We start from the raw sequence: 23,601 nt of genomic DNA, 5'->3' as shown, positions 1-23,601 counted from the left end.
CTAAATCCGTTACAACTAAAACTAAGGGTTTTAAAAAGGTAATAGGTACAAGTCCAGAAGGTGGCTTCGAAGATAAAAAATCAGAAAAGTTATGGGTAGATAGAGGTATTGAGTTTTACAACAAAACATTTAAATCTTTACTTGGAGAATGGGCAACAGAGCTATATTCCACATATAGTGATCTTAAATCTGTGTTTATAGAGAGATTCAGTAGAATATTATTGCACATAAATCATAAACCAATGTTCATCAACGGGAATGGTAATTGGGTAAATAAATTAAACGATGCAGTAGTAACCTATAACAATAACATTAATTCAACAATTAATATGACACCCGTTGATGCTTCTAATAATTTTGATAAAGTTAGAAACTCATTTAACTTTAAGAATAATAAACCTAAAGTTGTTGAATATGTCAAGAACGCTGACAAACGTAACATTTTCTTTGAACGATACACCTCTAAATGGAATAGAGAATTGCCTAAAGTTAACAAAGTTTCAAAAACAACCTCAGACATATAAAATAGACGATATTAATGGTGAGATAAAAGAAGGTGAATAATATGAACAGTAATTGTTAAAATCCGTGTTTGATTTTGAATTTAATAGTAAAGTTTTAGAATCGCTTGGCCTAATTTTTCCAGTAAACAAATGCAAAGAAGACAATAGATAGATTCAACCAGCAAAACATCAATCAGCAGCAACTAACAATCTATCGACAAGTAAGGCCCGTCAGTTATTCCTAGAAGATAGAGATTGATAATATTGACATGAAGGATACCTATAAAATTACAAATGTACACCCTCCCATTGGTGAAAAAGATGTTGATAATAAAGAGTATTGTGATAGCAATTTATCAGCCTCTCCTAATAAAAGAGATATTTTAAGTAAAATAAATAACTGAACAAAAAAAAGTCTGACTTCGATAAAGTTACAACTAAAACCTTACAACTAAACAAAATACAAGTTAATGATAAACAATTAATGAGTTTATTAAATCAGCAAATGAAGTTATAATTAATGGTAACTTTTGCAATAAGGCTGCTAGTGATACCATCTCTAAGTATAATCAATTAAAACAGGAATTTAATAATAATAAGTTTAAGCAGAATATTACTAAAATACAGCTATATGTTAAGTTCACTACTGGTCTAAGGGAATTTAAAGTAGTTAATGAAAAGACAAATTCTGCTATTGATGAAGCTCTTTTAAAGAATAAAAAGACAATAGTACAATATATAATAGCTATATTATCAGAAAGTAAGCTAGTAGACAATAAAGAAAAAACAAGACTAGAGTTGCACTATGACCTAAATCATGAGGATATAATGAAACATATTGAGAGTTATTTTACTATATATTTATGACTATGACTATGACTATGACTATGATTATGACTAAGACTAAGACTATGACTATAACTAAAGCAAAATTTTCTACTATATAAAAATGGAAGAAACTAATTCTAGTGCACTTTTACTTTACCCTAATAATAACTCCTTCTCAGAACAATACATAAATGATAAAATGCAAGCTAATAATAACTTTAAAAATATATGCATTATAGAAGATATTACAACTTATTAGGAAATTAAAACTAATATTTATAATATGAATTTAAGAAGATACAGAAATTATATTAACATAGCTGAGATAACAGAGATACTATTATCATCAATAGCAACAACTGCAACATCAACATCAGTTGCATTAGTAGGCATAGGATTGCTACAGCTACTGTTTGTGGTTCATTATCAAAATCAATAATTACTAAAATAAGAAATAAATTTATAAAGTATTCACAAATGTATGTTTTAAATAAACAGTTTAGTAACAAGTTTAATAAACTATATACTAAATCAAAGACTGATATTAAATAGATAGTGATGAATATAATGAATTAGTTAAAGTATATGGGGAGTATAAGAAGAATAAGACAAACAAGCTGAGTAGTTTTTTAAACTGAAGTTAATAATTATTGATAATATATTTAGTAATAAGAGTATTAGTATTAAAATTTACTATTAGATCTATATCTATTCATGGTCATAGTTATCTGCGAAACAGGTCCCCTTACAGTCAAATTCTTAGTCATAGTTATACTCATACCCATAGCTATAGTTATAATTATACTCTAATATAATTACTTCATCTTCTTTCTACCTAAGTTTAACCCTCTTCCTTTTTGTACTACTTTTATACTTTCACCAGTAGTTGCAAATTTATTTAAATCAGAAGTGGCTGATAAAGTTGCTCTAGGGTTTCTTTTTGCAGCTGCACCTCCTATTTCACTTGCTATTTCTGATGCTCTAATTGGATTATTAGCAACTTTCTTTCCAAAGTTAACTGTTGCTTTACCAACATTCTTAAAGAAATCTTTTTATACTTCTGCTTCTATTGTTTAATCACTGACATCCACTGACTTAATTCCTCTTACACAAAACTTACAAGTTAGTCATTCGAATTGCAAATTCTTAAAAGTTTATCATTCGACTTGTAAGCCCTTACAAGTTTACCATCTTTTGCGAGAAACGTGCAACTTCTTACTAGTAAACCATTCGGTCTCGACCCGGGTTTCCATGGATGATAATCATTTTATATATCAGACTTTTGCAATATGTAAATTTTTTCAAAAGAGATTAGATGAGGATGGTTGGACTACATAGAAGAAGTTTTTTAAGTCTTTTGGCAGCCGAATTGTTTTTATTGGTTTTTAGTGAAAGCCGCCCTACTGAAATTCATTAGATTTGATCAGATAATATTGTTAAAGAAAAGAAATGAAATCGGCCAATATGATCACATCTCAACTGTAGCGTAAATCTCTTTTCTTTGCAAGAAACTTTTATGATACTCAACTGCCTTCGACAGGGCTAGGCTATGACAAAAAGGATTAGTTTTAGCACACTCAAAGTACACAATTATGATTTTTTCAATTGAACTATTATTAATTGAACCGTTGAAAAATGAGATTAATTGAAAAATGTGCGAAAACACCCTACAAAAAATATCAAGACAAATCCTGAAATAAACTCCAAAGAATTGATTGAAGATTTAAAATTTCCTATCGTTGACTGACAGACCATTTGAACAAGGCCAGCCAATCAGAGTCTCAGAAATTTAGATAAAACAAAAAATTTTGACATTGCTAGAATTTTTAAGGCTAAAATCTTGAAAGCGAAACTTTATCGAAATAAAATTATCCACAAACCCGAGATCTCCTATTGAAGAAAAATATTCGGCTGTTACACGGTTCAATTCTCTAAAAAGTTTCAATGGCCTATAAAAATTTAAAAAAAAACTTGTAAACAAGAAAAATCAAAAATCATAGAAAATATAATCCTCAAAATTATTTCAAAGTCTTTTAAATATATAACATAACCAATTGCGAGGCCATAAAGAGGTGTCATCGATCTCAAAAGAAAGAAAAACTAAATAAAATGTCAAAAAGTTTTTAAATTTTGAAAAAATGGCAAAAACCACTGTCATTTTGGGGGTTTAAGTTTCTATTACCAAAACATATCGCATAAAAACACACATAACAGAATTATATCGCTTGTTTATGAAAATTATTAGTTTTGAGTCCAAAAATTGAGACTTTCATCGTGAACTTAACTTTTGCTTGCTATTTTAACAATCTCAAGACCTGAAAAACTTCTAAAACCGTCCTAAGGGGTCAAACGAATCTTAATGCCCTCTGAGAGTTAGTAACATGATTCGCCTGTTTTTGAAAGCTCAAACTCATAGAATAATGGGTGAAAACATCTTACAAAAGGGGCATAGCAGGACACGTCCTAACCCAAAATTCAAAAGACTAAAGAAAAAACTAGGACCTAGAATGGACAATGAACTGATTGGGAAAACCAATTAGAAAAAAACTACCAAAAAAATTGAAAAACAGCGAAAATAAAAGCAAAAATGCCGCATGTGAACGAAAAACCACTAGCGAAAACGCTAGTTTTTGTTCATACTACATTCTCTCACTTTACTTAAAAATTAGAAGGAGATAACTTCACGGCAGCAGAACCACTCCTTTTCGCTCAGCTTTCTGTTTCCGCCTGACCAAAATCATCGCTTCAAATTGACTTCAGAAATCATGAAAACGTGTCAGCAAGTCTTTACAAAAAGAAAGCGCCACAATAAATTCATTTTCTTTAAATTGTAAAAGACAGAGCACCAAAAACAATCCAGTTCTTGGATTGTAAAAACCAAAAGAAGGTCAGTAAAAGCGCCAGTCTTTACAAAAAGAAAGCGCCACAATAAATTCATTTTCTTTAAATTGTAAAAGACAGAGCACCAAAAACAATCCAATTCTTGGATTGTAAAAACCAAAAGAAGGTCAATAAAAGCGCCAGCTATCGCTGTGCGGCTATAAAAAAAGTTTGTAGATATCGCACGCGCTAACTTGTTGCAAAGTTTTTCACACACTAGTTCTTTTTCGGTCTTTGAAGTGAGCAAACCATAACTCGCTCTTGTCTATTTCGTACCAACCGCACAATTAAAATATAGATGTTTCTTGACGTGTTGCATTGACTTTTGTTTTTGAGATACGCAAAAGAATCAGAAATAGAATGAGTACCATAAAAACTGCTTGTAATTTCGAAATAATTTTCAAAATTTACCAAAAACAGACTATACATTTTTTGCGAAAATATTTTAAAACCTCCTAAATAGCGCAAGGTAATGATGAATCAAGTTCAGACAAGCATCAAAAAAGTTTTGGATAATATTGGTTATAGTCTTTTGAAAATTTTGACGCCAAAGTTAATAAACACTAAAAAAAACTGAATATAAGAAAGAACCATTTAGTCATTAAACCAAAAAGTCGCTGGCATAGACTTAGAGAACAGTTTTTAAAACGCACATTCTGGCTGTTTCACAAACAGCCGTATGAACAAAATTTTTATGCTCTCTTTCATGATGCCCCCTTCAAATCTAATCAGCAGTCAAACACCTTCAGACAATCTTATTTAAAAGGGGTAATTTTTTTAAACTTATATATAAATATAATTTGTTCCTGCGTAATCGCAGCGGAACAGCATTAGGCCACAGCTTAAAAAATATTGGATGAAAATCTCCAATTCTCATTACTCCTCTTCGAGTTGTAAAAATAAATAAGCGCGCCTCCTCCTTGGATTGTGAAAATTTTTTGAAGTTCCTCGTGTGAACAAACAGGTCTCTCTAGCTCTGCGAAAAACCTTTTGAACCTATTTTTCTGGTTCTCTCAAAACTAATTTTTGTGTCTATGCTCTAACTTGGAGTCTTTCCCATTATAGCCCGCCATGAAAATTTAGCCCCCCCCCCCATTATGGTGTAATTACCATGATGGGGGGAGGGGCTATAGGTTATCTGACCACTAAGCGGGGGTGGGCTATAACGGGAAAGACCCCTATCTTGTTTGATCGTTTGTCGAATACTTTGTATTAAAGTGCGACACACCAAAGTGTATTTCAGTATATTGCAAAAATTAATCCGTTAAAACCGTTAAAAAAGACGCCTTCTCGATTCTTTCTGGTCGTAAATAAATGTTGTCTCAATACAAGTATAATTCGTTGCGTTAATTAGAAACCGCTGGCAAAACCAGAACATCACAGCCATCTCTTCACTGCCATTTAACATCAATATCTAGTGTGTATATCAAGTAACATATCCATGCTACTTACCAGCCATCATCAGTATCCGAAGCTCCGATCGCAGTGCCTGACTTTGCAGAATGTCAACGAAACCGACGAAGTCTAAACAAATTGGCCCTTTTCAGTTTCAGATTATCCAATTTGTTAGCGTGATGGTAGAGGGAGCTTGACAAAAGTTCATTTGAATATCTAATGGGTCAAGGTGTCAACGCTAAAAATCGCTTAGAAGTGAAAGAAACGCAATCAATGCGGTGAAAAGATGTAAGAATGGTGATGAATGCGGTGAAAAAATGTACAAATTGTGATGAATGCAGTGAAAAAGATGTAAGATGTGTGATGAATACGGTGAAAAGCTGTAAGAATTGCGATGAATACGGAGAAAAGATGTAGGAATTGTGATGAATGCATTAAAAAGATGTAAGAGTCGTAATGAATACGGTGAAAAGATGTAGGAACTGTGATGAATGCGTTAAAAAGATGTAAGAGTTGTAATGGATACGGTGAAAACATGTAGGAACTGTGATGAATGCATTAAAAAGATGTAAGAGTCGTAATGAATACGGTGAAAAGATGTAGGAACTGTGATGAATGCGTTAAAAAGATGTAAGAGTTGTAATGGATACGGTGAAAACATGTAGGAACTGTGATGAATGCGTTAAAAAGATGTAAGATGTGTGATGAATACGGTGAAAAGATGTAGGAATTGTGATGAATGCATTAAAAAGATGTAAGAGTCGTAATGAATACGGTGAAAAGATGTAGGAACTGTGATGAATGCGTTAAAAAGATGTAAGAGTTGTAATGGATACGGTGAAAACATGTAGGAACTGTGATGAATGCGTTAAAAAGATGTAAGATGTGTGATGAATACGGCGAAAAGCTGTAAGAATTGCGATGAATACTGACAAAAGATGTAGGAATTGTAATGAATGCGTTAAATAGATGTAAGATTTGTAACGAATACGGTGAAAAGATGTAGGAACTGTGATGAATGCGTTAAAAAGATGAAAGATGTGTGAAGAATACGGCGAGAAGCTGTAAGAATTGCGATGAATACGGAGAAAAGATGTAGGAATTGTGATGAATGCCTTAAAAAGATGTAAGAGTTGTAATGAATACGGTGAAAAGATGTAGGAACTGTGATTAATGCCTTAAAAAGATGAAAGAGTTGTAATGAATACGGTGAAAAGATGTAGGAACTGTGATGAATGCGTTAAAAAGATGTAAGATGTGTGATGAATACGGTGAAAAGCTGCAAGAATTGCGATTAATACGGAGAAAAGATGTAGGAATTGTGATGAATGCCTTAAAAAGATGTAAGAGTTGTAATGAATACGGTGAAAAGATGTAGGAACTGTGATTAATGCCTTAAAAAGATGAAAGAGTTGTAATGAATACGGTGAAAAGATGTAGGAACTGTGATGAATGCGTTAAATAGATGTAAGAGTTGTAATGAATACGGTGAAAAGATGTAGGAACTGTGATGAATGCGTTAAAAAGCTGGAGGAATTGCGATGAATACGGAGAAAAGGTGTAGGAATTGTGATGAATGCGTTAAAAAGATGTAAGATGTGTGATGAATACGGCGAAAAGCTGTAAGAATTGCGATGAATACTGACAAAAGATGTAGGAATTGTAATGAATGCGTTAAATAGATGTAAGATTTGTAACGAATACGGTGAAAAGATGTAGGAACTGTGATGAATGCGTTAAAAAGATGAAAGATGTGTGAAGAATACGGCGAGAAGCTGTAAGAATTGCGATGAATACGGAGAAAAGATGTAGGAATTGTGATGAATGCCTTAAAAAGATGTAAGAGTTGTAATGAATACGGTGAAAAGATGTAGGAACTGTGATTAATGCCTTAAAAAGATGAAAGAGTTGTAATGAATACGGTGAAAAGATGTAGGAACTGTGATGAATGCGTTAAATAGATGTAAGAGTTGTAATGAATACGGTGAAAAGATGTAGGAACTGTGATGAATGCGTTAAAAAGCTGGAGGAATTGCGATGAATACGGAGAAAAGATGTAGGAATTGTGATGAATGCGTTAAAAAGATGTAAGAGCTGTAATGAATACGGTGAAAAGTTGTAGGAACTATGATTAATGCCTTAAAAAGATGAAAGAGTTGTAATGAATACGGTGAAAAGATGTAGGAACTGTGATGAATGCGTTAAAAAGATGTAAGATGTGTGATGAATACGGTGAAAAGCTGCAAGAATTGCGATTAATACGGAGAAAAGATGTAGGAGTTGTGATGTATGCGGTGAAAAGATGTACGACTTGTGATGAATACAATGGAAAGATGTAGGAGTTGTGATGAATGCGCTAAAAAGATGTAAGAATTGTGATGAATACGGTAAAAAAAATGTAAGAATTGCGATGAATACGGTGAAATTATGTAGGAATTGTGATGAATACGGTGAAACGAGGTAGGAATTGTGATAAAAACGATAAAAAAATGTAAGCATTGCGACGAATAGGGTGGAAAAATATAGGAATTGTGATGAATACGGTGAAAAGATGTAGGAATTGTGATGATTACGGTAAAAAGATGTAGGAATTGTGATGAATACAGTGGAAAGATGTGAGAATTGTGATGAATGCGCTAAAAAGATATAAGAATTGTGATGAATACGGTAAAAAGATGCAAAATGTATGATGTATTCGGTGAAAAGATGTAGGAATTGTGATGACTACGGTAGAAATATGTGGGAATCGTGATGAATGCGTTAAAAAGATGTAAGAATTGTGATGAATACGGTGAAAAGCTGTAAGAATTGCAACGAATACGGAGAAAAGATGTAGGAATTGTGATGAATGCGTTAAAAAGATGTAAGAGTTGTATTGAATACGGTGAAAAGATGTAGGAACTGTGATGAATGCGTTAAAAAGATGTAAGAGTTGTAATGAATACGGTGAAAAGATGTAGGAACTGTGATGAATGCGTTAAAAAGATGTAAGAGGTGTGATGAATACGGTGAAAAGCTGTAGGACTTGTGATCAATACAATGGAAAGATGTAGGAGTTGTGATGAATGCGCTAAAAAGATGTATGATATGTGATGAATACGGTGAAAAGATTTAGGAATTGTGATAAATACGATGAAAAAATGTAAGAAATGCGACAAATACGGCGAAAAGATGTAGGAATTGTGATGAATATGGTAAAAAGATGTAGGAATTGTGATGAATACGATGAGAAGATGTGAGAATTGTGATGATTTCGCTAAAAAGATGTAAGAATTATGATGAATACGGTAAAAAGATGTAAGATGTGTGATGTATACGGTGAAAAGATGTAAGAATTGCAATGAATACGGGAAAAAGATGTAGGAATTGTGATGAATGCATTAAAAGCTGTCAGGGTTGTAATGAATACGGTGAAAAGATGTAGGAACTGTGATTAATGCGTTAAAAAGCTGTCAGGGTTGTAATGAATACGGTGAAAAGATGTAGGAACTGTGATTAATGCGTTAAAAAGATGTAAGAGTTGTGATGAATACGGCGAAAAGATGTAGGAACTGTGATGAATGCATTAAAAAGCTGTCAGGGTTGTAAGGAATACGGTGAAAAGATGTAGGAACTGTGATTAATGCGTTAAAAAGCTGTCAGGGTTGTAATGAATACGGTGAAAAGATGTAGGAACTGTGATTAATGCGTTAAAAAGATGTAAGAGTTGTGATGAATACGGCGAAAAGATGTAGGAACTGTGATGAATGCATTAAAAAGCTGTCAGGGTTGTAAGGAATACGGTGAAAAGATGTAAGATGTGTGATGAATACGGTGCAAAGCTGTAAGATTTGCGATGAATACGGAAAAAAGATAAGAGGAATTGTGATGAATGCATTAAAAGCTGTCAGGGTTGTAATGAATACGGTGAAAAGATGTAGGAACTGTGATTAATGCGTTAAAAAGCTGTCAGGGTTGTAATGAATACGGTGAAAAGATGTAGGAACTGTGATTAATGCGTTAAAAAGATGTAAGAGTTGTGATGAATACGGAAAAAAGATAAGAGGAATTGTGATGAATGCATTAAAAGCTGTCAGGGTTGTAATGAATACGGTGAAAAGATGTAGGAACTGTGATTAATGCGTTAAAAAGCTGTCAGGGTTGCAATGAATACGGTGAAAAGATGTAGGAACTGTGATGAATGCGTTAAAAAGATGTAAGATGTGTGATGAATACCGTGAAAAGCTGTAAGAGTTGTAATGAATACGGTGAAAAGATGTAGGAACTGTGACGAATGCGTTAAAAAGATGTAAGATGTGTGATGAATACGGTGAAAAGATTTAGGAATTGTGATAAATACGATGAAAAAATGTAAGAAATGCGACAAATACGGCGAAAAGATGTAGGAATTGTGATGAATATGGTAAAAAGATGTAGGAATTGTGATGAATTCGATGAAAAGATGTGAGAATTGTGATGATTTCGCTAAAAAGATGTAAGAATTATGATGAATACGGTAAAAAGATGTAAGATGTGTGATGTATACGGTGAAAAGATGTAAGAATTGCAATGAATACGGAAAAAAGATGTAGATATTGTGATGAATGCGTTAAAAAGATGTAAGATGTGTGATGAATACGGTGCAAAGCTGTAAGATTTGCGATGAATACGGAAAAAAGATGTAGGAATTGTGATGAATGCATTAAAAGCTGTCAGGGTTGTAATGAATACGGTGAAAAGATGTAGGAACTGTGATTAATGCGTTAAAAAGCTGTCAGGGTTGTAATGAATACGGTGAAAAGGTGTAGGAACTGTGATTAATGCGTTAAAAAGATGTAAGAGTTGTGATGAATACGGCGAAAAGATGTAGGAACTGTGATGACTGCATTAAAAAGCTGTCAGGGTTGTAAGGAATACGGTGAAAAGATGTAGGAACTGTGATTAATGCGTAAAAAAGATTTAAGAGTTGTAATGAATACGGTGAAAAGATGTAGGAACTGTGATGAATGCGTTAAAAAGATGTAAGATGTGTGATGAATACCGTGAAAAGCTGTAAGAGTTGTAATGAATACGGTGAAAAGATGTAGGAACTGTGACGAATGCGTTAAAAAGATGTAAGATGTGTGATGAATACGGTGAAAAGCTGTAAGTATTGCGATGAATACGGACAAAAGATGTAGGAATTGTGATGAATGCGTTAAATAGATGTAAGAGTTGTAATGAATACGGTGAAAAGATGTAGTAACCGTGATGAATGAGTTAAAAAGGTGTAAGAGTTGTAATGAATACGGTGAAAAGATGTAGGAACTGTGATGAATGCGTTAAAAAGATGTAAGATGTGTGATGAATACGGTGAAAAGCTGTAAGAGTTGTAGTGAAAACGGTGAAAAGATGTAGGAACTGTGATGAATGCGTTAAAAAGATGTAAGATGTGTGATGAATACGGTGAAAAGCTGTAAGAGTTGCGACGAATACGGAGAAAAGATGTAGGAATTATGATGAATGCGTTAAAAAGATGTAAGGATTGTAATGAATACGGTGAAAAGATGTACGAACTGTGATTAATGCGTTAAAAAGATGTAAGAGTTGTAATGAATACGGTGAAAAGATGTAGGAACTGTGATGAATGCGTTTAAAAGATGAAAGATGTGTGATGAATACGGTGAAAAGCTATAAGAATTGCGATGAACACGGAGAAAAGATGTAGGAATTGTGATGAATGCGTTAAATAGATGTAAGAGTTGTAATGAATACGGTGAAAAGATGTAGGAACTTTGATGAATGCGTTAAAAAGATGTCAGGGTTGTAATGAATACGGTGAAAAGATGTAAGAACTGTGATCAATGCGTTAAAAAGATGTAAGAGTTGTAATGAATACGGTGAAAAGATGTAGGAACTTTCATGAATGCGTTAAAAAGATGTAAGATGTGTGATGAATACGGTGAAAAGCTGTAAGAGTTGTAATGAATACGGTGAAAAGATGTAGGAACTGTGACGAATGCGTTAAAAAGATGTAAGATGTGTGATGAATACGGTAAAAAGCTGTAAGAATTGCGATGAATACGGATAAAAGATGTAGGAATTGTGATGAATGCGTTAAATAGATGTAAGAGTTGTAATGAATACGGTGAAAAGATGTAGGAACTGTGATGAATGCGTTAAAAAGCTGTCAGGGTTGTAATGAATACGGTGAAAAGATGTAGGAACTGTGATTAATGCGTTAAAAAGATGTAAGAGTTGTAATAAATACGGTGAAACGATGTAGGAACTGTGATGAATGCGTTAAAAAGATGTAAGATGTGTGATGAATACGTTGAAAAGCTGTGAGAGTTGTAATGAATACCGTGAAAAGATGTAGGAACTGTGATGAATGCGTTAAAAAGATGTAAGATGTGTGATGAATACGGTGAAAAGCTGTAAGAATTGCGATGAATACGGAGAAAAGATGTAGGAATTATGATGAATGCGTTAAAAAGATGTAAGGGTTGTAATGAATGCGGTGAAAAGATGTAGGAACTGTGATTAATGCGTTAAAAAGATGTAAGAGTTGTAATGAATACGGTGAAAAGATGTAGGAACTGTGATGAATGCGTTTAAAAGATGTAAGATGTGTGATGAATACGGTGAAAAGCTGTAAGAAATGCGATGAATACGGAGAAAAGATGTAGGAATTGTGATGAATGCGTCAAATAGATGTAAGAGTTGTAATGAATACGGTGAAAAGATGTAGGAACTGTGATCAATGCGTTAAAAAGATGTAAGAGTTGTAATGAATACGGCGAAAAGATGTAGGAACTGGGATGAATGCGTTAAAAAGATGTAAGATGTGTGATGAATACGGTGAAAAGCTGTAAGAGTTGTAATGAATACGGTGAAAAGATGTAGGAACTGTGACGAATGCGTTAAAAAGATGTAAGATGTGTGGTGAATACGGTAAAAAGCTTTAAGAATTGCAATGAATACGGACAAAAGATGTAGGAATTGTGATGAATGCGTTAAATAGATGTAAGAGTTGTAATGAATACGGTGAAAAGATGTAGGAACTGTGATGAATGCGTTAAAAAGCTGTCAGGGTTGTAATGAATACGGTGAAAAGATGTAGGAACTGTGATTAATGCGTTAAAAAATGTAAGAGTTGTAATGAATACGGTGAAACGATGTAGGAACTGTGATTAATGCATTAAAAAGATGTAAGATGTGTGATGAATACGTTGAAAAGCTGTAAGAGTTGTAATGAATACGGTGAAAAGATATAGGAACTGTGATGAATGCGTTAAAAGATGTAAGATGTGTGATGAATACGGTGAAAAGCTGTAAGAATTGCGATGAATACGGAGAAAAGATGTAGGAATTATGATGAATGCGTTAAAAAGATGTAAGGGTTGTAATGAATACGGTGAAAAGATGTACGAACTGTGATTAATGCGTTAAAAAGATGTAAGAGTTGTAATGAATACGGTGAAAAGATGTAGGAACTGTGATGAATGCGTTTAAAAGATGTAAGATGTATGATGAATACGGTGAAAAGCTGTAAGGATTGCGATGAATACGGAGAAAAGATGTAGGAATTGTGATGAATGCTATAAAAAGATATAAGGGTTGTAATGAATACGGTGAGAAGATGTAGGAACTGTGATGAATGCGTTAAAAAGCTGTAAGAATTGCGATGACTTCGGAGAAAAGATGTAGTAACTGTGATGAATGCGTTAAAAAGCTGTCAGGGTTGTAATGAATACGGTGAAAAGATGTAGGAACTGTGATCAATGCGTTAAAAAGATGTAAGAGTTGTAATGAATACGGTGAAAAGATGTAGGAACTGTGATGAATGCGTTAAAAAAATGTAAGATGTGTGATGAATACGGTGAAAAGCTGTACGAGTTGCAATGAATACGGTGAAAAGATGTAGGAACTGTGACGAATGCGTTAAAAAGATGTAAGATGTGTGATGAATACGGTAAAAAGCTGTAAGAATTGCGATGAATACGGACAAAAGATGCAGGAATTGTGATGAATGCGTTAAATAGATTTAAGAGTTGTAATGAACACGGTGAAAAGATGTAGGAACTGTGATGAATGCGTTAAAAAGCTGTCAGGGTTGTATTGAATACGGTGAAAAGATGTAGGAACTGTGATTAATGCGTTAAAAAGATGTAAGAGTAGTAATGAATACGGTGAAACGATGTAGGAACTGTGATGAATGCGTTAAAAAGATGAAAGATGTGTGATGAATACGTTGAAAAGCTGTAAGAGTTGTAATGAATACGGTGAAAAGATGTAGGAACTGTGATGAATGCGTTAGAAAGATGTAAGATGTGTGATGAATACGATGAAAAGCTGTAAGAATTGCGATGAATACGGAGAAAAGATGTAGGAATTATGATGAATGCGTTAAAAAGATGTAAGGGTTGTAATGAATACGGTGAAAAGATGTAGGAACTGTGATTAATGCGTTAACAAGATGTAAGAGTTGTAATGAATACGGTAAAAAGATGTAGGAACTGTGATGAATGCGTTTAAACGATGTAAGATGTGTGATGCATACGGTGAAAAGCTGTAAGAATTGCGATGAATACGGAGAAAAGATGTAGGAACTGTGATGAATGCGTTTAAAAGATGTAAGATGTGTGATGAATACGGTGAAAAGCTGTAAGAATTGCGATGAATACGGAGAAAAGATGTAGGAATTGTGATGAATGCGTTAAATAGATGTAAGAGTTGTAATGAATACGGTGAAAAGATGTAGGAACTTTGATGAATGCGTTAAAAAGCTGTCAGGGTTGTAATGAATACGGTGAAAAGATGTAGGAACTGTGATCAATGCGTTAAAAAGATGTAAGAGTTGTAATGAATACGGTGAAAAGATGTAGGAACTGTGACGAATGCGTTAAAAAGATGTAAGATGTGTGATGAATACGGTAAAAAGCTGTAAGAATTGCGATGAATACGGACAAAAGATGTAGGAATTGTGATGAATGCGTTAAATAGATGTAAGAGTTGTAATGAATACGGTGATAAGATGTAGGAACTGTGATGAATGCGTTAAAAAGCTGTCAGGGTTGTAATGAATACAGTGAAAAGATGTAGGAACTGTGATTAATGCGTTAAAAAGATGTAAGAGTTGTAATGAATACGGTGAAAAGATGTAGGAACTGTGATGAATGCGTTTAAAAGATGTAAGATGTGTGATGAGTACGGTGAAAAGCTGTAAGAATTGCGATGAATACGGAGAAAAGATGTAGAAATTGTGATGAATGCGTTAAATAGATGTAAGAGTTGTAATGAATACGGTGAAAAGATGTAGGAACTTTGATGAATGCGTTAAAAAGCTGTCAGGGTTGTAATGAATACGGCGAAAAGATGTAGGAACTGTGATCAATGCGTTAAAAAGATGTAAGAGTTGTAATGAATACGGTGAAAAGATGTAGGAACTGTGATGAATGCGTTAAAAAGATGTAAGATGTGTGATGAATACGGTGAATAGCTGTAAGAGTTGTAATGAATACGGTGAAAAGATGTAGGAACTGTGACGAATGCGTTAAAAAGATGTAAGATGTGTGATGAATACGGACAAAAGATGTAGGAATTGTGATGAATGCGTTAAATAGATGTAAGAGTTGTAATGAATACGGTGAAAAGATGTAGGAACTGTGATGAATGCATTAAAAAGCTGTCAGGGTTGTAATGAATACAGTGAAAAGATGTAGGAACTGTGATTAATGCGCTAAAGATGTAAGAGTTGTAATGAATACGGTGAAACGATGTAGGAACTGTGATGAATGTGTTAAAACGATGTAAGATGTGTGATGAATACGTTGAAAAGCTGTAAGAGTTGTAATGAATACGGTGAAAAGATGTAGGAACTGTGATGAATGCTTTAAAAAGATGTAAGATGTGTGATGAATACGGTGAAATGCTGTAAGAATTGCGATGAATACGGAGAAAAGATGTAGGAATTATGATGAATGCGTTAAAAAGATGTAAGGGTTGTAATGAATACGGTGAAAAGATGTACGAACTGTGATGATTGCGTTAAAAAGATGTAGAAGTTGTAATGAATACGGTTAAAAGGTGTAGGAACTGTGATGAATGCGTTTAAAACATGTAATATGTGTGATGAATACGGTGAAAAGCTGTAAGAATTGCGATGAATACGGAGAAAAGATGTAGGAATTGTGATGAATGCGTTAAAAAGATATAAGGGTTGTAATGAATACGGTGAGAAGATGTAGGAACTGTGATGAATGCGTTAAAAAGCTGTAAGAATTGCGATGAATTCGGAGAAAAGATGTAAGAACTGTGATGAATGCGTTAAAAAGATGTAACGGTTGTAATGAATACGGTGAAAAGATGTAGGAACTGTGATTAATGCGTTAAAAAGATGTAAGAGTTGTAATGAATACGGTGAAAATATGTAGGAACTGTGATGAATGCGTTAAAAAGATGTGAGATGTGTGATGAATACGGTGAAAAGCTGTAAGAATTGCGATGAATACGGAGAAAAGATGTAGGAATTGTGATGAATGCGTTAAAAAGATGTTAAAATTGCGATCAAAACGTTGAAAAGATGTAAGAATTGTGATGAATACGGTGAAAAGATATAGGAATTGTGATGAATGCGGTGAAAAGATGTAGGACTTGGGATGAATACAATGGAAAGATGTAAGAGTTGTGATGAATGCGCTAAAAGGATGTAAGAATTGTTATGAATACGGTAAAAAGATGTAAGAATTGCGATGAATACGGTGAAAATATGTAGGAATTGTGATGAATACGGTGAAACGATGTAGAAATTGTGATGAATGCGTTAAAAAGATGTAAGATGTGTGATGAATACGGTGAAAAGCTGTAAGAATTGCGATGAATACGGAGAAAAGATGTAGGAATTATGATGAATGCGTTAAAAAGATGTAAGGGTTGTAATGAATACGATGAAAAGATGTACGAACTGTGATTATTGCGTCAAAAAGATGTAAGAGTTGTAATGAAAACGGTGAAAAGGTGTAGGAACTGTGATGAATGCGTTTAAAAGATGTAAGATGTGTGATGAATACGGTGAAAAGCTGTAAGAATAGCGATGAATACGGAGAAAAGATGTAGGAATTGTGATGAATGCGTTAAAAAGATATAAGGGTTGTAATGAATACGGTGAGAAGATGTAGAAACTGTGATGAATGCGTTAAAAAGCTGTAAGAATTGCGATGAATTCGGAGAAAAGATGTAAGAACTGTGATGAATGCGTTGAAATGATGTAAGGGTTGTAATGAATACGGTGAAAAGATGTAGGAACTGTGATTAATGCGTTAAAAAGATGTAAGAGTTGTAATGAATACGGTGAAAATATGTAGGAACTGTGATGAATGCGTTAAAAAGATGTGAGAAGTGCGATGAATACGGTGAAAAGCTGTAAGAATTGCGATGAATACGGAGAAAAGATGTAGGAATTGTGATGAATGCATTAAAAAGATGTTAGAATTGCGATCAAAAAGGTGAAAAGATGTAAGAATTGTGATGAATACGGTGAAAAGATATAGGAATTGTGATGAAAGCGGTGAAAAGATGTAGGACTTGTGATGAATACAATGGAAAGAGGTAAGAGTTGTGATGAATGCGCTAAAAGGATGTAAGAATTGTTATGAATACGGTAAAAAGATGTAAGAATTGCGATGAATACGGTGAAAATATGTAGGAATTGTGATGAATACGGTGAAACGATGTAGGAATTGTGATGAATGCGTTAAAAAGATGTAAGATGTGTGATGAATACGGTGAAAAGCTGTAAGAATTGCGATGAATACGGAGAAAAGATGTAGGAATTGTGATGAATGCGTTAAAAAGATATAAGGGTTGTAATGAATACGGTGAGAAGATGTACGAACTGTGATTATTGCGTCAAAAAGATGTAAGAGTTGTAATGAATACGGTGAAAAGGTGTAGGAACTGTGATGAATGCGTTTAAAAGATGTAAGATGTGTGATGAATACGGAGAAAAGATGTAGGAATTGTGATGAATGCGTTAAAAAGATATAAGGGTTGTAATGAATACGGTGAGAATATGTAGGAACTGTGATGAATGCGTTAAAAAGCTGTAAGAATTGCAATGAATACGGTGAAAATATGTAGGAATTGTGATGAATACGGAGAAAAGATGTAGGAACTGTGATGAATGCGTTAAAAAGCTGTAAGAATTGCGATGAATACGGAGAAAAGATGTAGGAATTGTGATGAATGCGTTAAAAAGATATAAGGGTTGTAATGAATACGGTGAGAATATGTAGGAACTGTGATGAATGCGTTAAAAAGCTGTAAGAATTGCGATGAATTCGGAGAAAAGATGTAAGAACTGTGATGAATGCGTTGAAATGATGTAAGGGTTGTAATGAATACGGTGAAAAGATGTAGGAACTGTGATTAATGCGTTCAAAAGGTGTAAGAGTTGTAATGAATACGGTGAAAATATGTAGGAACTGTGATGAATGCGTTAAAAAGATGTGAGATGTGTGATGAATACGGTGAAAAGCTGTAAGAATTGCGATGAATACGGAGAAAAGATGTAGGAATTGTGATGAATGCGTTAAAAATATGTTAGAATTGCGATCAAAACGGTGAAAAGATGTAAGAATTGTGATAAATACGGTGAAAAGATATAGGAATTGTGATGAATGCGGTGAAAAGATGTAGGACTTGTGACAAATACAATGGAAAGAGGTAAGAGTTGTGAGGAATGCGCTAAAAGGATGTAAGAATTGCTATGAATACGGTAAAAAGATGTAAGAATTGCGATGAATACGGTGAAAATATGTAGGAATTGTGATGAATACGGTGAAACGATGTAGGAATTGTGATGAATGCGTTAAAAAGATGTAAGATGTGTGATGAATACGAAGAAAAGCTGTAAGAATTGCGATGAATACGGAGAAAAGATGTAGGAAATGTGATGAATGCGTTAAAAAGATATAAGGGTTGTAATGAATACGGCGAGAAGATGTAGGAACTGTGATGAATGCGTTAAAAAGCTGTAAGAATTGCGATGAATTCGGAGAAAAGATGTAAGAACTGTGATGAATGCGTTAAAAAGATGAAAGGGTTGTAATGAATACGGTGAAAAGATGTAGGAACTGTGATGAATGCGTTAAAAAGATGTAAGATGTGTGATGAATACGGTGAAAAGCTGTAAGAATTGCGATGAATAGGGAGAAAAGATGTAGGAATTGTGATGAATGCGTTAAAAAGATGTTAGAATTGCGATCAAAACGGTGAAAAGATGTATAAATTGTGATGAATACGCTGAAAAGATATAGGAATTGTGATGAATGCGGGGAAAAGATGTAGGACTTGTGATGAATACAATGGAAAGATGTAAGAGTTGTGATGAATGCGCTAAAAGGGTGTAAGAATTGTTATGAATACGGTAAAAAGATGTAAGAATTGCGATGAATACGGTAAAATATGTAGGAATTGTGATGAATACGGTGAAACGATGTAGGAATTGTGATGAATGCGTTAAAAAGATGTAAGATGTGTGCTGAATACGGTGAAAAGCTGTAAGAATTGCGATGAATACGGAGAAAAGATGTAGGAATTATGATGAATGCGTTAAAAAGATGTAAGGGTTGTAATGAATACGGTGAAAAGATGTACGAACTATGATTATTGCGTTAAAAAGATGTAAGAGTTGTAATGAATACGGTGAAAAGGTGTAGGAACTGTGATGATTGCGTTTAAAAGATGTAAGATGTGTGATGAATACGGTGAAAAGCTGTAAGAATTGCGATGAATACGGAGAAAAGATGTAGGAATTGTGATGAATACAATGGAAAGATGTAAGAGTTGTGATGAATGCGCTAAAAGGGTGTAAGAATTGTTATGAATACGGTAAAAAGATGTAAGAATTGCGATGAATACGGTAAAATATGTAGGAATTGTGATGAATACGGTGAAACGATGTAGGAATTGTGATGAATGCGTTAAAAAGATGTAAGATGTGTGCTGAATACGGTGAAAAGCTGTAAGAATTGCGATGAATACGGAGAAAAGATGTAGGAATTATGATGAATGCGTTAAAAAGATGTAAGGGTTGTAATGAATACGGTGAAAAGATGTACGAACTATGATTATTGCGTTAAAAAGATGTAAGAGTTGTAATGAATACGGTGAAAAGGTGTAGGAACTGTGATGATTGCGTTTAAAAGATGTAAGATGTGTGATGAATACGGTGAAAAGCTGTAAGAATTGCGATGAATACGGAGAAAAGATGTAGGAATTGTGATGAATGCGTTAAAAAGATATAAGGGTTGTAATGAATACGGTGAAAAGATGTAGGAACTGTGATTAATGCGTTAAAAAGATGTAAGAGTTGTAATGAATACGGTGAAAATATGTAGGAACTGTGATGAATGCGTTAAAAAGATCTGAGATGTGTGATGAATACGGTGAAAAGCTGTAAGAATTGCGATGAGTACGGAGAAAAGATGTAGGAATTGTGATGAATGCGTTAAAAAGATGTTAGAATTGCGATCAAAACGGTGAAAATATGTAAGAATTGTGATGAATACGGTGAAAAGATATAGGAATTGTGATGAATGCGGTGAAAAGATGTAGGACTTGTGATGAATACAATGAAAAGAGGTAAGAGTTGTGATGAATGCGCTAAAAGGATGTAAGAATTGTTATGAATACGGTAAAAAGATGTAAGAATTGCAATGAATACGGTGAAAATATGTAGGAATTGTGATGAATACGGAGAAAAGATGTAGGAACTGTGATGAATGCGTTAAAAAGCTGTAAGAATTGCGATGAATTCGGAGAAAAGATGTAAGAACTGTGATGAATGCGTTGAAAAGATGTAAGGGTTGTAATGAATACGATGAAAAGATGTAGGAACTGTGATTAATGCGTTAAAAAGATGTGAGATGTGTGATGAATACGGTGAAAAGCTGTAAGAATTGCGATGAATACGGAGAAAAGATGTAGGAATTGTGATGAATGCGTTAAAAAGATGTTAGAATTGCGATCAAAACGGTGAAAATATGTAAGAATTGTGATGAACACGGTGAAAAGATATAGGAATTGTGATGAATGCGGTGAAAAGATGTAGGACTTGTGATGAATACAATGGAAAGAGGTAAGAGTTGTGATGAATGCGCTAAAAGGATGTAAGAATTGTTATGAATACGGTAAACAGATGTAAGAATTGCAATGAATAAGGTGAAAATATGTAGGAATTGTGATGAATACGGAGAAAAGATGTAGGAACTGTGATGAATGCGTTAAAAAGCTGTAAGAATTGCGATGAATTCGGAGAAAAGATGTAAGAACTGTGATGAATGCGTTGAAAAGATGTAAGGGTTGTAATGAATACGGTGAAAAGATGTAGGAACTGTGATTAATGCGTTAAAAAGATGTGAGATGTGTGATGAATACGGTGAAAAGCTGTAAGAATTGCGATGAATACGGAGAAAAGATGTAGGAATTGTGATGAATGCGTTAAAAAGATGTTAGAATTGCGATCAAAACGGTGAAAATATGTAAGAATTGTGATGAATACGGTGAAAAGATATAGGAATTGTGATGAATGCGGTGAAAAGATGTAGGACTTGTGATGAATACAATGGAAAGAGGTAAGAGTTGTGATGAATGCGCTAAAAGGATGTAAGAATTGTTATGAATACGGTAAAAAGATGTAAGAATTGCAATGAATACGGTGAAAATATGTAGGAATTGTGATGAATACGGAGAAAAGATGTAGGAACTGTGATGAATGCGTGAAAAAGCTGTAAGAAATGCGATGAATTCGGAGAAAAGATGTAAGAACTGTGATGAATGCGTTGAAAAGATGTAAGGGTTGTAATGAATACGGTGAAAAGATGTAGGAACAGTGATTAATGCGTTAAAAAGATGTAAGAGTTGTAATGAATACGGTGAAAATATGTAGGAACTGTGATGAATGCGTTAAAAAGATGTGAGATGTGTGATGAATACGGTGAAAAGCTGTAAGAATTGCGATGAATACGGAGAAAAGATGTAGGAATTGTGATGAATGCGTTAAAAAGATGTTAGAATTGCGATCAAAACGGTGAAAAGATGTAAGAATTGTGATGAATACGGTGAAAAGATATAGGAATTGTGACGAATGCGGTGAAAAGATGTAGGACTTGTGATGAATACAATGGAAAGAGGTAAGAGTTGTGATGAATGCGCTAAAAGGATGTAAGAATTGTTATGAATACGGTAAAAAGATGTAAGAATTGCAATGAATACGGTGAAAATATGTAGGAATTATGATGAAGACGGTGAAACGATGTAGGAATTGTGATGAATGCGTTAAAAAGATGTAAGATGTGTGATGAATACGGTGAAAAGCTGTAAGAATTGCGATGAATACGGAGAAAAGATGTAGGAATTATGATGAATGCGTTAAAAAGATGTAAGGGTTGTAATGAATACGGTGAAAAGATAAACGAACTGTGATTATTGCGTTAAAAAGATGTAAGAGTTGTAATGAATACGGTGAAAAGATGTAGGAACTGTGATGAATGCGTTAAAAAGATGTAAGATGTGTGATGAATACGGTGAAAAGCTGTAAGAATTGCGATGAATACGGAGAAAAAATGTAGGAATTGTGATGAATGCGTTAAAAAGATATAAGGGTTGTAATGAATACGGTGAGAAGATGTAGGAACTGTGATGAATGCGTTAAAAAGCTGTAAGAATTGCGATGAATTCGGAGAAAAGATGTAAGAACTGTGATGAATGCCTTAAAAAGATGTAAGGGTTGTAATGAATACGGTGAAAAGATGTAGGAACTTTGATTAATGCGTTAAAAAGATGTTAGAATTGCGATCAAAACGGTGAAAAGATGTAAGAATTGTGATGAATACGGTGAAAAGATATAGGAATTGTGACGAATGCGGTGAAAAGATGTAGGACTTGTGATGAATACAATGGAAAGAGGTAAGAGTTGTGATGAATGCGCTAAAAGGATGTAAGAATTGTTATGAATACGGTAAAAAGATGTAAGAATTGCAATGAATACGGTGAAAATATGTAGGAATTATGATGAAGACGGTGAAACGATGTAGGAATTGTGATGAATGCGTTAAAAAGATGTAAGATGTGTGATGAATACGGTGAAAAGCTGTAAGAATTGCGATGAATACGGAGAAAAGATGTAGGAATTATGATGAATGCGTTAAAAAGATGTAAGGGTTGTATTGAATACGGTGAAAAGATAAACGAACTGTGATTATTGCGTTAAAAAGATGTAAGAGTTGTAATGAATACGGTGAAAAGATGTAGGAACTGTGATGAATGCGTTAAAAAGATGTAAGATGTGTGATGAATACGGTGAAAAGCTGTAAGAATTGCGATGAATACGGAGAAAAAATGTAGGAATTGTGATGAATGCGTTAAAAAGATATAAGGGTTGTAATGAATACGGTGAGAAGATGTAGGAACTGTGATGAATGCGTTAAAAAGCTGTAAGAATTGCGATGAATTCGGAGAAAAGATGTAAGAACTGTGATGAATGCCTTAAAAAGATGTAAGGGTTGTAATGAATACGGTGAAAAGATGTAGGAACTTTGATTAATGCGTTAAAAAGATGTTAGAATTGCGATCAAAACGGTGAAAAGATGTAAGAATTGTGATGAATACGGTGAAAAGATATAGGAATTGTGACGAATGCGGTGAAAAGATGTAGGACTTGTGATGAATACAATGGAAAGAGGTAAGAGTTGTGATGAATGCGCTAAAAGGATGTAAGAATTGTTATGAATACGGTAAAAAGATGTAAGAATTGCAATGAATACGGTGAAAATATGTAGGAATTATGATGAAGACGGTGAAACGATGTAGGAATTGTGATGAATGCGTTAAAAAGATGTAAGATGTGTGATGAATACGGTGAAAAGCTGTAAGAATTGCGATGAATACGGAGAAAAGATGTAGGAATTATGATGAATGCGTTAAAAAGATGTAAGGGTTGTAATGAATACGGTGAAAAGATAAACGAACTGTG

At 34.0% G+C, this 23,601-nt stretch overlaps 1 protein-coding gene across 1 annotated transcript in view; it reads right to left on the bottom strand.

Moving 5' to 3' along the window:
• Positions 1–278: 278 nt before the first annotated feature.
• LOC142355469 (uncharacterized) overlaps positions 279–23,601 on the bottom strand; it is a 152,490-nt gene continuing 129,167 nt past the window's right edge. Inside the window, exons 8-9 of the mRNA XM_075407634.1 lie at positions 5,664–5,735; positions 279–298 (exon numbers count right to left, since the gene is read on the bottom strand). Coding sequence (XP_075263749.1) covers positions 279–298; positions 5,664–5,735 — 92 coding nt within the window. The remainder of the gene's footprint in view (positions 299–5,663; positions 5,736–23,601) is intronic.

This window comes from Convolutriloba macropyga, chromosome 2, assembly GCF_964194025.1.
Source record: "Convolutriloba macropyga chromosome 2, txConMacr16.3, whole genome shotgun sequence".
NCBI classification, from domain to species: domain Eukaryota; kingdom Metazoa; phylum Xenacoelomorpha; order Acoela; family Convolutidae; genus Convolutriloba; species Convolutriloba macropyga.
This window is presented reverse-complemented; position numbering and strand designations above follow the sequence as displayed.